Source organism: Pezoporus occidentalis, unplaced genomic scaffold, assembly GCF_034315485.1.
Source record: "Pezoporus occidentalis ecotype Australia unplaced genomic scaffold, CSIRO_AGI_Poc_V1 ctg152, whole genome shotgun sequence".
Classification (NCBI taxonomy): Eukaryota; Metazoa; Chordata; class Aves; order Psittaciformes; family Psittacidae; genus Pezoporus; species Pezoporus occidentalis.
Genome location: NW_026913339.1, coordinates 174,606 through 190,859, shown reverse-complemented (window position 1 = coordinate 190,859; position 16,254 = coordinate 174,606). Strand labels below are relative to the sequence as shown.

The 16,254-nt window shown below is 37.4% G+C and overlaps 2 protein-coding genes across 10 annotated transcripts in view; one reads left to right on the top strand and one right to left on the bottom strand.

Annotated features, from left to right (window-relative positions):
* METAP2 (methionyl aminopeptidase 2) overlaps positions 1–16,254 on the bottom strand; it is a 258,513-nt gene that overhangs the window by 212,408 nt on the left and 29,851 nt on the right. The gene's annotated exons all lie outside the window — the stretch shown is intronic.
* Positions 1–16,254, top strand: part of NR2C1 (nuclear receptor subfamily 2 group C member 1) — a 52,204-nt gene that overhangs the window by 11,248 nt on the left and 24,702 nt on the right. For 3 of the 9 annotated variants that reach the window (XR_009963335.1, XM_062611291.1, XM_062611292.1), the window contains exons 2-4: positions 3,508–3,583; positions 8,727–8,834; positions 13,586–13,816. Coding sequence is in view for 8 of the 9 variants with exons in the window: in XM_062611291.1 (XP_062467275.1) it covers positions 3,530–3,583; positions 8,727–8,834; positions 13,586–13,816 (393 nt within the window). In the remaining variant the exon portion in view is untranslated. Of the gene's footprint in view, positions 1–400; positions 480–3,507; positions 3,584–8,726; positions 8,835–13,585; positions 13,817–16,254 lie in introns of those variants that run through there. The other 6 variants (XM_062611295.1, XM_062611296.1, XM_062611298.1 and 3 more) reach the window with 4 other exon arrangements.

The window sequence follows — 16,254 nt, the reverse complement described above, 5'->3', positions numbered from 1 at the left end:
AATGCAAAGTTTAGCTATAAATAAGCTTATGTGTGAGGCTTTTACAGCGGCACTGCTTTCATCGCATTGTTTTGAAAAGTAGCTCTGACTGTTAAGGTTCTCACAATTAGAAAATGATACTATGCCTAGAAATTGGGGGTGAGTAAAGGAGATAGAACACCATGAATCTAACTGTTAGCTTGTGTACCAGAGGTATGTTCTAGGCCACTTTACCATCATGAGTATTTTCTGTTTTGTCCTGTGGCTCTATCACGCTTTCTTTTTTTTTTTCATCCTCTGTTTCTTGTTTCTTCACCAGATTCATCTGTAAGATCCAAAGTAAGTGTGTCTAAGCTCCAGGGCTCATCTCACAACAATTTATAGAGCTGTTGGCAAGTATAGGAAACTTTGTATGGCTTTGTTATGTAAATTGCTGTTGCTGTAGAAAGGTGTGATTTACCATTCTCCTCCATCACTGGTACAGCAGTAGCATTTGCATGGTAATATATCACGTGCAAGTTATTCCTTGGGCAAGAGAACTAACATGAACAAAAAGAAAACTTTGCTGCTGTCTGTGAAGTTACAGATGTATCAATACTGGCAACAGGCAGAGAAGTTGGAAACTCAGGCTGAGAAATAGGTTAGGGCTAGCCCTTTTGGTGACAGAATTGTATTGAATATGGTAGTAATGAATCTAACATAAAAAAGACCTTTCTTTATTGTTAAGTCTGTGGACAGAGTACTTGTGGAGGAGGCTTGGAGAAATTAGACCACTCACTTACTGAGTTTGTGGCAAAAATATTAATGTGTTGACATACTAATTTAAAGTAATGGTGTGACAGAGAACATTAAAGAGAATAATTATAATTTTGCAGTGCTGTTGGTCTGATAGGGAAGAATTTTTTTTATTCTTCATGTCTGTGTCAATTTCTATAAAAGTTGTTTTCCAGATTTTGCCTCCTGTGCAAGTTCAGTATTTCACTGCAAGCTTTTGCTAGATGAATAATAAATTACACTTTTCTTTTCACTGTACTGTATTGTTCATTTCTATGTGCTGCTGAGTTGGTGCAATACAGCTATAGCAGGAATAATTAGTATTCAGTATTCTTGTTGGAATATGCTAATTCTGCAAGATGAAACGCTAGGAGTTTTAGAAAAGCCTAAAATAAAGTAGCTATATGCTCTGTTGGTAAATATGACTAAAATTGAAAAGGTGATAATCATACTTTGTTATGGGAAGGATTGTAGACCTGGCTTTTCTGATGGGGAAAATGATACTGACGTAGCTTAGTTTCTTTCAGGAAAACAATGTAGAAAATGCTAGACACAGTGATTGCAGAGTAGAAGATGTTACCACTGCCTCAATATGCTGATTTAGGGGAACATGTATTCTCGATAAAATTGGTTTAAAGTGCTCAAGGCACGCTTTCTTGTGCATAGGTCTTTAAACTACACAGTGAATCATAGAATAGTTAGGGTTGAAAAGGACCTTAAGATCATCTAGTTCCAACCCCCCTGCCATGGGCAGAAGTAAAACTTCAAGATTAGCTAACAGTTTATTGTGTCTGAAAATATCTGCACAGTAGACTTAACATGGGGGCAGTCAAAGGATTTGACTTTGAAGTAAGTCAAACTGCTTTCAAAATATTGGGCATTTTTTTGTAATTGCAAGCAACTCTTGTTCTTCCTGTAGCTGAGAAAACAGTACATTTTTGAGTTGTGCAATATTCCAGGTGGGAGAGAACATCAGATGGTCTCTAGTCCACAGCAGGAACAGTTCTGAGATCAGACTAGAATTTCAGCATTTTACTTACTTTACTCTCATTTTTTTGCAGCTTATCATCATGGGCACAGTATTTCTGGTACATCAGATTGTGACAGAGCGCTGAAATAACTCTGCAAAAAGTTTATCTGTCTCACACAAAAGTGTGTCTGTCTTAATTAAATAGTTCTCTAATTTGCATTAAAGACATTAAACTTTTTTTAATGAAGTAGTACTGATTTCTGGCACTGTGTGTGTAAACAATGCAGTATCTTGTTGCTAGTGTTTTATTTAAATGAAGAAAAAGTGATAAAATACATTGTCTGTCTTGAAAATCTAGGTGCTCTTTAGATAATGATTTTACTGCAGGTCACTGCATGCGGAAGTGGGTTAATGCTTTTCAACACAAGCTTCAGTCTCCTATGCTCTATGCGTATGCTTGTCATCTTTTGTCTTAGCTAACAATGCAGCATGCTGGTGGGTGATTGAGAATGATCTGCAGTGCAGTATTTGTATAGTCTTCCCTTCCATGCATCAGTCAGGGTTTGATATACGGCTGTGCACACTTCTAAGGCATCCAGTTCTTGTCCTGGTCAAGAGAGAGATCTCTTTCTAATTGTAAGAGCAGAGCGAGCTTCAAAATGAGTTAACATTTAAGAAATAACTGGGGTGGTAGATACTTCCTAGGAACACTAGCAAAGTTAGAGTGAAAACCAACTAGCTATACGTATAGGTTTTCTGCATATATAACTACTTTCATTAACATCCTGACTTTTTGTATGCTTGCACATAACCATTTTTCCTTACTAAATAAATATTTTTTTCCTTACTAAATAAATAAATAAACGTTTCATCCCAAGTAAAAACTCCTTTATACTGACACCATTCATTCTTACATTAATACAGGAATACATGCATTGGTATTAAACATCTTTATAATGCTGTCTGCAATGAAGAGGCTGTATATAATCCAACTACATTGTATGTTTGAAACAAAGCACATTTACTACATAAATCCTTTCATGTAAGAGTTTGCTAGTTTTGTTCATATAAGAAGCAGGTATTGCACTGTTTTTAATACCGCTTTTGTCAGGAAAATTCAGTGCTTATGGTGCTTCATAATTTGTATATGTACCTTTTAAGTACTGCCTAGTGAGTATTTGTAAATCCATACCCAAACAAACAAGGCATACAGCTGAGTACTTCATACTGCATTAATGTAGTGGTGTCTGTTAAATCTTGCAAAATTCTTAACGCTGTAACTACAGTGTTCATACCAAAACAGCTTCTTTTTTTAAACATGATATTTTATGCCTTCTAAGTTGTGCTTCATATTAATTACAAAATTGACCTTCAAGCACTCCAGTTGCTACTAAAAAATCAGTATGGGTTCAGGAGTTGGATTTACCCCCTTGATTTGCAGTAACAAAACTGGCTTTGTTCTCATTTCTAAGATGTTAATTATGTACCTGCTGATGTCATGGTCAGAAACACACTTCTGTTCTCAGGGAGTTTATTAGATTGTTGCTCTCTGGAAAAGCAGAGAAGGAAGAATAGGAAGTCTCTATGTTAGTTGAGTAAAAAGATACAGTTTAAAGATAGCAAATACATTATTACTTCTTAGTATAATCAGACTTTAAATTCTACAAGGATGTCATTTTCAGATAAATATAAACATGCTTTACTTACGTGAACTATATTTTCCCTAAGATATTTTCACTTTTGAGGCTATAGATGTTAAGCATATTATTTCCTTTCTTTGACAGGAAATTCTGGTGATTAAAGATCATGGCAACCATAGAGGAACTGGCCCATCAAATTATTGAACCGCAGATGGGAGAGGTACATAAATTTTTAAGTCCTGTTTGAGACATTGAATGATAAAATGTACAGACTACTAAAAGTAGTTATATATGTAGAAAAATGTGATATGTAAAAGTCAGAATCACAAGAGAAAATAATTTTTAGTACACCCAAAGCTTCCAGACTCTCTACCAGGGAAGACTGAAAAAGCCCTATTATGTCCAGTTATTAAAGTTATGCTGCAAATTCTTTTTTTGCCAAAGTTTGCCCCACAGAAATGGAGCTAAGGAAAATCTGGCAGTGTTTCCAGGAAGTGGGTAGCTCTTCACCTCTGCTTTTAGGGCCTCTGGTTGCATAATGCTCACTTTCAATTGCAAAATCCACAATCAAGAGAGTTGTCAGCACCTAGCTTTTACTTTCCAATTAAGCAATTGCTTCACTTGTCATTTTTGTTTTCACTAGTAAAAGTTTGCCATACTCCTCACTGTATTTGTTGTTATAAGTCAAAACCCAGATTGAACTGTTGTTTCTGCCAACTTCTGTTTTTCATTTTCTGTAGTCTGTATGCTGCAGCCAGAGAACTTTGAGATGCACAAATAATTTGGGAGTGTAGATAAGAGTATACATACTTATCTAGAAGGTTTCATCATAGCATAGCCTATTTAAAATTAGCATTGCTTTAAATTAGATAGAAGCAGTGACATTTTTTTCTTTTAGCTTGAAATATCTCCCACTGGTTTCTTGTCTAGACATAGTCTTACTCCTCAAGTAATCTTAGTTCTTCTCAGGCTTGATTTCAAATAGCAAGGTGTGGAGGAGGGAGTATGGTTAATTCTGTTCTGTATAAATTCTTACAAATTTTATTGTTGTAGCATCTTGTCATGGTTTAAACCCATCTGGCAACCCAGAACCACGCAGCCGCTCTCTCACTCGACCCCCCACCTTCCTCTCACCCGCTCCCGGAGGGATGGGGAGGAGAATCGAAAGAATGTAACTCCCACGGGTTGAGATAAGCACAGGCCAGTAACTAAGGTATAACACAAACCACTGCTGCTGCCACCAATAATCATAATGATAAGGGGAATAACAAGGGAAGAGAATACAACCGCTCACCCCCTGCCAGCCAGTACGCAGCCCGACAGAGCAGTGATCTAACCCTTCTGGGTAACTGCCCCCAGTTTATATAGTGGGCATGACGTGCTGTGGTATGGAATACCTCTTTGGCTAGTTTAGATCAAGTGTCCTGTCTCTGCTTCCTCCTGGCGTCCCCTCCTCCCTGGCAGAGCATGAGACTCAGAAAGTCCTTGGTCAGACTAAACATTACATAGCAACAACTAAAAACATTGGTGTTTTCAGAGCTGTTCCCAGGCTGAAAGTCAAAACCACAGCACTGCACCAGCTACTAAGAAGGAGAAAATGACTGCTACTGCTGAACCCAGGGCACATCTGAGTTTTGCAAAGACTGTATCAGAGGACATAAGTGATTTATGTGATGTATGGTGTGGTTTTTTTTTTCTCTCGTTTGTCCTCTTCGTAGGTGAGAATGGCATGTCTAGTGTAGTTTTGGTAATATAATTCCTTATGGAGGTCTAAATAGGGCTGTATTTCCTGATTTATTTATTTATTTTAAATAACAGGCTAGTCAAAGGTAGCTAAAGTGTACGTTCCATTCAGAAAAGAGGGTGGTGTAATGATGGTGTTTATTCTCTGGGAGGTTGTTTCTCAGTTTCACAACGTGATTCTTTGAGATACTGAGCTGACTTAAGTATCTTTGTGCTAACAGAGGGATGGTCCTTTTTCTGTTTCTGACCTTATTTCATTTCCACACCAAGAGCAAGCTAACCTGCCCAAAACAAGTGGAAGGCTTTTTCCTGGGTTAGTGTGTTCAGTAGGTTCTGAGAAGGCTCTAAGGAATACCAGAGCCCTTGGAAAGGAGATGGCTGGTAGCCAGGGGAAGGCAGGGGAATAGACTGAGGGAGTGGAGATGCAGCACTACAGAGAGCTGTTGGCTGTTTCTGTTCATGGGGAAACTTCAGCCTTATGGTTTTTATGGATATTGTTCTGTCATCAGTGTAGATTAGGATTCGTCCTATAGCAAGATTTTACTGAGCCTGAGGCCATCACATCTTATTTGGCAGCAGTGCAGGCAGCTTAAGCATTCCCCAGTCCTCACTTAGCCACTTACTCTCATGCTCTGCTAGTCTTGCTCATGTAAGCTCTGTGTGTCATTGTGTGGTGAACAAAACTGGGGGAAGAAAAAGAATTACAGGACAGTGGAAGAAAAATCTTCTCCCTCCTAGTTGGGGTCAGTTCCCTTATGTAGTACAAGGTGCAGCCCAACCTGGCTCTTGCTTAGAAGGACTGAAAAGCGTCACCGAGGGCAGTGCAAGGCGGGACTCTGTAAACCAGAATTACTGTCAAAGGTGCATGCCATGTGTGAGTGCACTGCCTGAAAAGTGGAGTCAGCAGGGAAAGTGGGGGGCCTTCAAGTAACAGCTTACATTCCTACCTACCAGTGACCTACTGGCTGTAATTGCTTGGTGTTGTTCCTACTTGATGTAAGCATTAAAATGGTGGTTTAAGGCCTATGGAACTTCAGCAGTGGTTTTGCTAGCAGTTGTAATTCTCTTGATTGTTGAAATGATTTTAATTGAATTTACGGGAAAAATTTACCTGAGCAGAGCATGCAAGAAAGAAGTGTTTCCATTCTGAGGAGAATGGGAAGTACTTCCATGTCTCATTGACATAATGGTCATAAATGTTCTTTGACATAGGTCTTGGATTCTTCGTAATATTAATTATTGTTTGTGAAACATTTTAAAACACAAACTTATTCACAAACAATTTTATGATGATGTTCACAAACACTTGTTTTTGTTAATTTAGGGCTTTACAGCATGAAAGCAGAACCTACTAAGGAAAGAATTTATAGCCTTGCCTGTATGGAGCATTGCACACTGTTTCTCTTTAATTCTGCCAACTGCTAATCACCTTTTGCTGAGTGTGAGATAATATTTCTATATCAAGATCACATTCCTTGATTCAGGTAGGGAAGTTGCCTGCCAAGAGGCCACAGCAATCTTCTTTCTTTAAACTGTCATTGGGTACCTTAAGTACCCAAAAGCATTGCTTTGTTTCCGCAGGATTTGCCAGTAACAGGCAAAAGCTATGCATTTGTTGAAAGAGTCTGTAATACACATACAAAACACAATTTTTAGCAAATATTGTGGTTGTTCTTATTAGTATTTTTTTCAACTGCAATAAAAACTCCCTGTATTCTGTTGTCCTGTATAGAAGTAAAACTGTCAGGCTGGTACTTTGTGGTGTTGAAGAGCAGTTTTGCCTTACACAACATGTGGATCATAACATTTTAAGGGAGCAAATGTGAAACAGTCCTGCAATACGTAGCTTATTTTGCAAAGCAAAGATAAATTCACACAAAACTCCAATTGCCTGTAAATCACCTCATGTATACGTCATTTGAAAGGCTGATGCACAATTTTAATGCTTGAAAGTATCTTCCAAACTGTAAATTTTGCTGTATAATGAACACTTTTTTATCCTTTCCTTAAGCAAAGAAGTAGATGGATTGTTTGAATATGGAAAATATTCATGCTCATGAAAAATTTAGAAAGCCATGTTTGAAGATGGTTTGGGCAGTAGTTTGACAAGCATTGATGATGCTGGCAGTTTGAGTGATCCCTGCAGCAGCTTAATCCCACTCTCTCGTTTGCTTTGATGCGTCTGCTTCTGAGCATTGTGGAGATCGGGATTGAAGGTTTCAGCTGTGCTAAGAATAGCCTTTGTCTGTCTGTTTGCTGGGCTGCTTTTTAACCTGAATCAGTGTCCTGTTCCAGATCACTGAATGACTGACAACCAGTTTTACCTACCAGGCTGAAGGGATAGGAGCAAGTAGGTTGTAAGAGCTGAGACTGGTACCACAAGTAATGCCTTTTGGGTTGAAATGTCAAAATCAGCTTAGACTGATGTGAGCTTTTATTTCTGCTGCAAGGGGAAGTCTTACCCACTGCTCTTTCCTCTTCTCATACTCGCCTCCACTTGCATGTTCTTGACTGCATTTTTCTGCTGGTACTAGCATTTACATGGTGGTACAGTTGCAAAATTGGGAAAGCTGATCCAGAAGGAACAGAAAAGCTCTCAACCTGTTATGGAACAGTACCATTACTGTGATACAGGGAGGTAATTTATAGTAATTTGAAGGGGCAACAGATGGACAGGTGAAAAGGAGCATTTTATGATGGTGTAAATATTGGAAATTATTATTAATACAAAACTGTGGGACGTTCCAGAGTTTTTGAACTGCAGAAAGCTGAGGGAGTTACTCAGGAATTTAGACAAAAATTTCAATTTGAAGGTATCTGTAAGCTCGGTGAAGATAGGCTCCCTTTGTAATACAAAAAGTTTGTCCTTTCTGGTCAAGCCTCTACAAACAGCAGCTGTATCTCCTAACTTCTATTGACAAATAATGTAATTATACCCCATTATACCTTTGGCTATATCATGTGAAGAATTTTTGGAATATAATAGTTAAAACACTTCCACAAATAGTGTCTGAGAGTGCTCATACAGAGATTTCAGTTTGGTTTAAGATACACAGCTTGCCAGTTTAACGAATTTCATTGATGTTCTCTTAACTTTCTTGATAGTTCCCCAGTATAGAATTGTGTTGCTCTGGTTTTGCTGTTTCACAGAAAAGCAGAACAGAAAAGGCCGATTGCTGTGTTTCCGCATCAGAAATTCTTTTGTCACTTTGAATAAGCCATTAAGGTAAAAGTATTTAGTTGTAAATGTGGCAGAGCTATGATGAAAGGTATTATGTCTCATGAATATCAACAGTAATAAATATTCAATCTGATTGACTTACATGGGCTTGTCAACAGTGAATTGTTTTACTTAACATGTTTCTAAATTTCACATTGGAAGGTATTTCAGAATGGGTTTAGACAGTGAAATAAAACAGAATTTTCAAACTAGCAACATTAAGCTATTAAATTAGATTACAATCATTTGCATACCTTATACAGTAAGAGTGTCAGAGTTTCCGTAGCCTTGTGCAGAGTAACCAGAAGTTGGTGGAACCTGAAGGTTTCAAGCATTAGTGTATCCATCCTTAAGGCAGTGTGTATGTTGTCAATCCATTCTATTTGTTTCTTCTTTCTAGATTGCCCATTCCCAGGAAGCAGTTTCACAAACACTAATGGATGGGACACCACAGCGAATACAGATTGTCCCTGCGGATTCAGGCCTCTCTTTACCACAACGTATACAGGTATGCTTCCTCTCAGATATTTTAAAAGCAGATAGGAACTATTTACCAGTTTCCACATATGGTTCTTTTTTCATTTGCATCATATTATTTGCTTTAATGTGGATACTCAGCCCTGGTGGCAGAGATCATTTTTACAGAAGCAGGAATAAAACATCACTCCAATGCCTCCCCTGCCTTTTTATTATTTTTTTATCCTAAGAATGTTAAGGTTACAAAAAATTACAATCACTAAATAGAAAAATACTTTCCCTAATGCTGTAAAAACTACAGTGTATATATACATAAAAATACATAAAACACATACAATATTTTGTAAAAGAGGAATAATTTTTATATTTGGTAATTCAGCTGAGTTGTTGGAACTTTTCTACATTTTAGAGCGGGGAGGGAGGGAAATACTGCATTGTATCACTGATGCAAGGGATGAAAAGGTGCAAAGGAACCTAATGGTCTTAGAGACATACGGGTTTTTGGTTGTCCCAGCCAACGTTACATGTACTGGTATGCTGATCTGTAGCCTGGCCAGGTAATGATCTCCAATTCAAGCGAGGGTATGAACTTTTTGGCATTGTAGGTAGTTAAAACAACATAGATATGTGTGTATGGAGATTAGGAGGATTTGGGGAATTGAATTTTGTATCCTTATCCCTTGAAAGTCAATGCAAGTCCTTGCAAACATTTTATTTTAAAATTTTGTCCTAGAGAAAAGTATCAACTGCAGAATAAAATTTAAAAAGTATTCTTAGATACCTCTTGTTGCATACAAAACCACTCATTTCATCAGGGACTGTAGTAATAGGACAAGGAGTAATGGTTTTAAACTTAAGCAGGGGAAGTCTAGATTGGATATAAGGAAGAAGTTCTTTACTGTGAGGGTGGTGTGGCACTGGAATGGGTTGTCCAAGGAAGTTGTGAATACTCCATCGCTGGCAGCATTCAAGGCCAGGTTGGACAGAGCCTTGGGTGTCATAGTCTGGTGTGAGGCATCCCTACCCATGGCAGGGGGGTTGGAACCAGATGATCTTAAGGTCCTTTCCAACCTGAAACATTCTGTGGTTTAAAGTGAGCCAGCTGCTAGTATAATCTTGGCTGCTTTTATTTTTGCTGGCTTTACTCTTCAGCATTTTCCACTGTTTTTTTTTCTTCTTTTCAGTGCACTGCATTCAAGCTTTCAACCTTCTAAAACTCTTCACAACTGCCCTCATACATGATGTACCTGTGCTGTAGTCGTTGTACTGGTCCTATCTATCCATCCAGTAGATCTTTATTCTTTCAACTATCTCTGCTCCTCTTCTATGTTTGGTGTACAGCTGTACCTTTTGCTAACTAATTTATGTTAATCAGTTGACCACCATCTTTATATGCTTGGTTTTCATTATCAATACCTGTATGCTGTAATGACTCTGTGGTGTGAACGCATTTAATGTCATTTCAGCATCAGGGTCTGAGTGTGGGACGACAACATAAAAAAACCATGAGCCTTTATTGTTGTACAGCAGGACAGTTTTGTTGGTTCAAAGCCAGTGGCAGACTTCTAACCCTTCTGTGTCAGCTTTTTTGTGCAGGGAGAATTACTTTGGTTAGGCACTGTAGTTACTGCAAATATGATGAACACAAAGAATTATATTTCTAGGGACAGGAACCATTATGTAGTTTGTAATTGTCTCATGTAGTTGGAAGATCACTTGTTCCTAACCCAGCTGCTTTGTCCCTTGTCTATTTTCACCACGCTTGGTTTTTGCTTCAGAATGGGTAGTAAGTGCTTTGGGGCTGTGGTTGTCTCTTGATATATGTGGAACAGTGCTCAGTCAAACGGCAACCTTCCTGTAATAGGCCGCTACAAATATGTCACCGATATCCATTATAATAAGTTAGATATGAGGTGGAACTTACTAGTGAAAACTTTCCTCGAAGCACAACTTCCATAAAGAGTAAAGTCGTTTGTAGGCTTGTGTACAAATATATTTCAGTGAGATGTTCATAATAAATATTAAATTGATTAATTTTGAGTTTATATGTTCATTCAATATTTTTTCCTTTATTTTATTACTGTTAAATGCACATAAATGATTATCTGAACTCTTGAAATACAAAATCCTCAGTAAAATGTTTTAATGTGTTCCATTTGTCAGCCATTATAGGGAATGTAAACATTTCTCTAGGACAGAAGTTGAATGTCACATTTGTTGTTAAGCAGACATTCCTGTTCAAAACTGGCTCTATCATCAACAGGTGAATTAGTTCTCTGTGTTCAGACACTTTCTTTTTTCTAACACAGAATTTTTGAGGTATTTAGTTTATTGAATTATGTTCAAATGGAAGTCAAGACTTGTTAATGGACAAGGCTTAAAGCAGTAAAGCAGAATACTATCCTCCAGCACGAGCTACTGGGAAGGAGAAAAATAACTGTCACAGCTGAATCCAGGACAGGTGCTTATATGAAATACATGGGAAAGTAAATTTTTAAGGAGACAGTCCTTGCATTAAGATATTCCCATTTTATAACGTTATCCCTTTAGCGATAGTGAGTTTCAGATTATTAAGAAACATAATGAGTTGTTCACTGAGCCCTGATGGATTCCCTTGAGGAGATAAGTGGTTGATTATTTTTTTTTCTCTTATCTCAACACTTCGGTATTGCAGGTTGTTATGCTTTGGTGAACTGTTCCACTTTTCAGAGTCCCGTTGTGATTTAGCTGAGTTTTTGCAGGTATATGGCTGGAAGAGGCCAGCTGCAGACAGATTGTGCTTAATTGTTTAAACTGGTCTCACTTATTCCTGTCAGTTGTCAAGTGCTTGGCAGTTGTAAAAATCATATATACAGTTTGAATAGCTCTGTCTACATACTAACATAACACTATACCTACCGTATCATGTAGTGAAAATTACCTGGGCATCCTCCTAGAGTTCCAGAAAGCCATTTGAAGAATCAGGATACTCTTTGTTAAATAGGAGTTGCAGTGACTTGTGTGAAGTAGCAGCGGTTCTTCTACTTAATGGCCTGCTGTATTTGGCTCCAAATACATACTGGTTTTAAATTACGGTGCTGGACTTCACGAGCAATAAAAGATAGTTTAGCATATATATGCAAAAAATAGTTTGAAATTTAGTTCAAATTTGTAAAATTTCTATCTTCACTGTTTGGGGCATGCTGTTTTTTGACCTAGTTTTGTACTGTGCCTTCTATAAACGTAACTAGATCAAGTATATACCTTTTTTGATATACACATAGTTGCACTTTTAAGTATTGCTAGGGAGACAGATTTTAGATACTAGTGTCCTTCAAAGATCAGGTTTGGAAATTCAAGAAATAGCACAATATTCTGTATTTGGCTTTTGTACACATCTGCACCCTGTTAAGGATAACATGCACTGGAGCTCTCCTAATCCACATAAAGTAAATGTGTTTGGGGAGAAGAAGAGAACATCAGTTGCTTTGAAAATGGCCAGGAGTAACACTGCAAATGAAGTAAAACTGAATGGAAGAAGGAAGTTAAGCAAAGAAGGGAAAAGGGCAAGGAAGTTTGCTTTCTAAAGAATAGAGAACCAACATAAAGGAATTGAAAGGAGAAATAAGGGACTGCTCTAGTCATTGGGGGTCCTGGACATGTGCATATCTGAAAAAAATGTATGGAAAACCCTGTGTTAATCATGTTGATAGCTATCATGGGGGTTTTGCATTGTCCTCCCACCTTACACCCAAAATCTCATGATCATTTATGTTCTTTTCTTCTAACTTTAGCACCTGGAATTCTGTCATCTTACCTACACTTTTCTCTTAAACAGGGTTTTAATTGTTTGGCAGAGAAAAAAATTGAAATTTGATCCATTAAAATGTTAATAGCAAAAAACCATCTGAAGGAAACGCATTCCTTTTGTGTAGTTTGAAACTCATAATTTCATCCATAATAAGGCCCATATAAATGTTATGGATGGCGAGACGGGCATAAATGTTTGGCTATAACTAATCTTGATTATTTTCTCTGAGGATTATAGTCTTCCAACAAAGCTGGAAAAAAAATAGAGTTTAGTGGAGGATTATTTAATAATGTTTTGCTGTATTTGTGCTTGAAAATAGGTATAAAATGGAAAAAAAATAGTCTGTTAGTGTGTTTCTGGTTATGAAATGTAACATGAAAATAAGTTAATCCTTAAAAAGAAAAAGTGACAAGGAGAGAGATTCTAATTTACTTATTTTATTTAGGAGTATTTATGGAGAAAAAGAAAAGCCCTCAGAAATTAAGCCTAAAATGTACATACAGATGCAACAACATTACTGCTTTTCTTGCTTTTTGATGCTTACTTTTTTCACTTGGAAGTCTACGTTTGTGTTTTTAAGAAGCTTTTGTTAAGGAGCCAAAGCTGGGAGGTGCTAAATACTTTACCTGGTGTGATGCAGTGAATTCAGGAGTTAAGATCTCTCACAACCTGATGGGTCCAAGGGCTGAGCTGCAGGTGTAGCTCAAATTCTGGATGCTGGATTCGTCAAGGGTTTCAGTAGTGTTGTAAAAGCACGGTCCAGTTGTAAAACTTGAGTATGAACTCAGATTTTGACTTCAGATACCCTTGATTGAAATGTGTTTCCAATATAGTGAAAATCTATGGTTTCACCTGAGTTTACTTCACTCTTGTGTGACAGAGGGGAAGACAATCCTGCTTCACAGATGTTAAAGGCAAAATTCCTGTTTTCTTCAAGTGCCCAGGTGAACTTAAGTTACCATCACAATTTGAGATAAATGTATTTAAATTAGATTGTCACAGATCAGCAGACGGGCCAGAAGATTCAGATTGTTACAGCACTTGATCAGAGCACACCAGGCAAGCAGTTCATCTTAACAAATCATGATGGCTCTACCCCAAGCAAGGTGATTCTTGCCAGACAAGATTCCACTCCAAGAAAAGTTATCCTGGCAACTCCAGATGCTGCAGGTGTCAACCAACTGTTTCTTGCATCCCCTGATATATCTGCACAACACATCCAGGTAGATAATCCACTTTATTTCATCATTTTGGTTCAAATGGGATGAGAAGAGATGGTTTATTTCCAAATATGTCTTGTCTGGGTTCTCCTTTTTCTTTTCTTTTTTTTTAATGGCGTACTTTACCTTGCACAAGGCTTCAGTGGGGATAGTTAGAAATTATGAAGGAAAGTGATTTCTTTTCTTTTTGCAAATTTATTCCTTTTAAAATTTATACCCTGGCTCATGACATTGGAAAGAGTACTGTTATTTTTACTGTGATTTCCAGCTCCTGCCATACCAGTGGCCCCTTATTTCTGCTTCATTGACTCTCCATCTGTTTTTGTGTATTGTTGAAAAACATACTCTTTTCTCCATTATCACTTAACATTTCATTCCGCTTGTTTTCCTTTCCATATGCTGTTGTAACTACTGTTCAGCTGTATGGATTGTACTCCAGGGTAGTTTCTCAAAGAGACTGTGTAGTAGGGAAGAACCTTACTCAGTTGGAAGGGGAAAATAACGCTAAAGATTTGCGGTTTACTAATGCAAGTTTATAACTCCATAAACTGGTCCCCAGTGCACCTGACTCGCATGCACGTTCTATGTGTTGCTTCCTTAGTCCTCGCCTCCATCTTCTGTATGAATATGCAGAGACAGCTTGGGAGATTTGAGCTTCTTCAGCATAGAGTGAGGTGTCCCTGCCCAAGGCAGGGGGGGTTGGAAATAAATGATCTTAAGGTCCTTTCCAACCCAAACCATTCTATGATTCTGTGATTGTATGAATGAAATAGGAGGTTATTGCACTCCAGCTAAAGCACAGTTATTGCATGTTGTCTACCCATGTACATTTATGCTGTTGTTAAAATATGTCAGTGTGGTAGGCCAGGCAACATTAGGATAGCTACAATCCATTTAAACCACTATCTCAGACTTAAACGATGGCCAGAAACAGTTGCCTAAGGAAAAAATACTGAAAACTGGACAAGTAAATGGTTCTTCTGAACATACCCTTTCATTTCCATTAGCCAATGATTTAGAGCAACATCCTGGTTTGGAAATTACAGTGAGAGCATCATATAAAGTTTAACAACTTTTTTTGTTACTTATATAGACCATATATGCTTTGGTCTGTGTAATATCCTACAGTATAATTGTATGCTATGCAAACAATACTATACCTCATCTTCTGAGAGAAGTATTCAGTTTGGTCTCTACTGCACTGTAAGAGACAGCTCTAAAGGATCATACTGTTTTTATAAACCAATATTATATCCTCTACCAATTAATCTCTTCAACTGAAGACCCCACACCTATTTAGTTTGCACTCTTCTGGGAGCCAGTCCATTATTCTGATTCACTACCCACATATTGCTTAAGCTTAACGCATCTTTTTATTATATATTACATTATTTTGTATTTTAAACTTGCAGATCTTTGCAAATGGACATCCAAGATACTTGCTGCAAAGAATTTGTTAAGAGTAGGGCAGCAGTAGCAAAAGCCAGTCCCATTGAGAGGCATTTAAGCATTTTTAGTACTATTTTACACTTTGTATTTTAGGTAAACCTCAACCTCAAAAGTATAAACCAGTGGGATATGATTTAAAGTAATCCATACAAAAAAGAATTTTCAAAGACTATTTAAGAGATTAAAAGTGTGCCACACTGATTTAAAAGGCAAAATTCAGGAATGGAGGAAGTCTGGACTGAAAATGGAAAGCTGTGGTTTTGGTTGTACATTTTGGGCAAAATAGGTTAGTTTGAGAGGCATCAGGCTATGCTGTCTTTTCAGTTAGATTGCTCTATTGTCAGCTAATATGTATGGGTAGAGATTTCTTTTTTTCCCACTTTTTTCCAGTATTTTGTCAAATACAGATTACCATTCATTTGTTGTTCAACTGCATCCTCATTGGGATCTTTCGTATTTTCTCCCCTAAATGAGCTTTTCATTTACAATTTCACCTTTGTTGTTGTTCTGTAGCCTTCACTTGAAATGGCCATTTATTTGTTCTGAAAAAAACCCTCTCATTTATTGCATCTTACCTTTACATTGACGCATTTGGGAAGGCCCTTTCTCCCATCCTCTGATTTACCTTCAATGGTTCTTCTTCATTTTAATAATCAATTTTTATTCTTCATGTTCAAGGTCATTTGATGAGTTCTCAGAGTCTGGGATTTTTATCTCATGGGTCCAACTCTGTAGCACTTCCTTACATGGAACATTCCATTTCAGTACAGATTTCATTTATGGAAGGACTTAGAATTTGTTTATGTATATTTTATTTAACATCATGAAAATACATACTGTTAATAATGGCATTTAGAAAGCAATGAAAGGTTAATATTCTTTTAACTCATTGATACTGTTTTTCTTGAAAAGGTGCTATATAAAAGCAAACTAAATAGATGAATCTCTGAGACAGTATTGTTAACAAAGGCTAACTAGAAAGAAGTACGCTT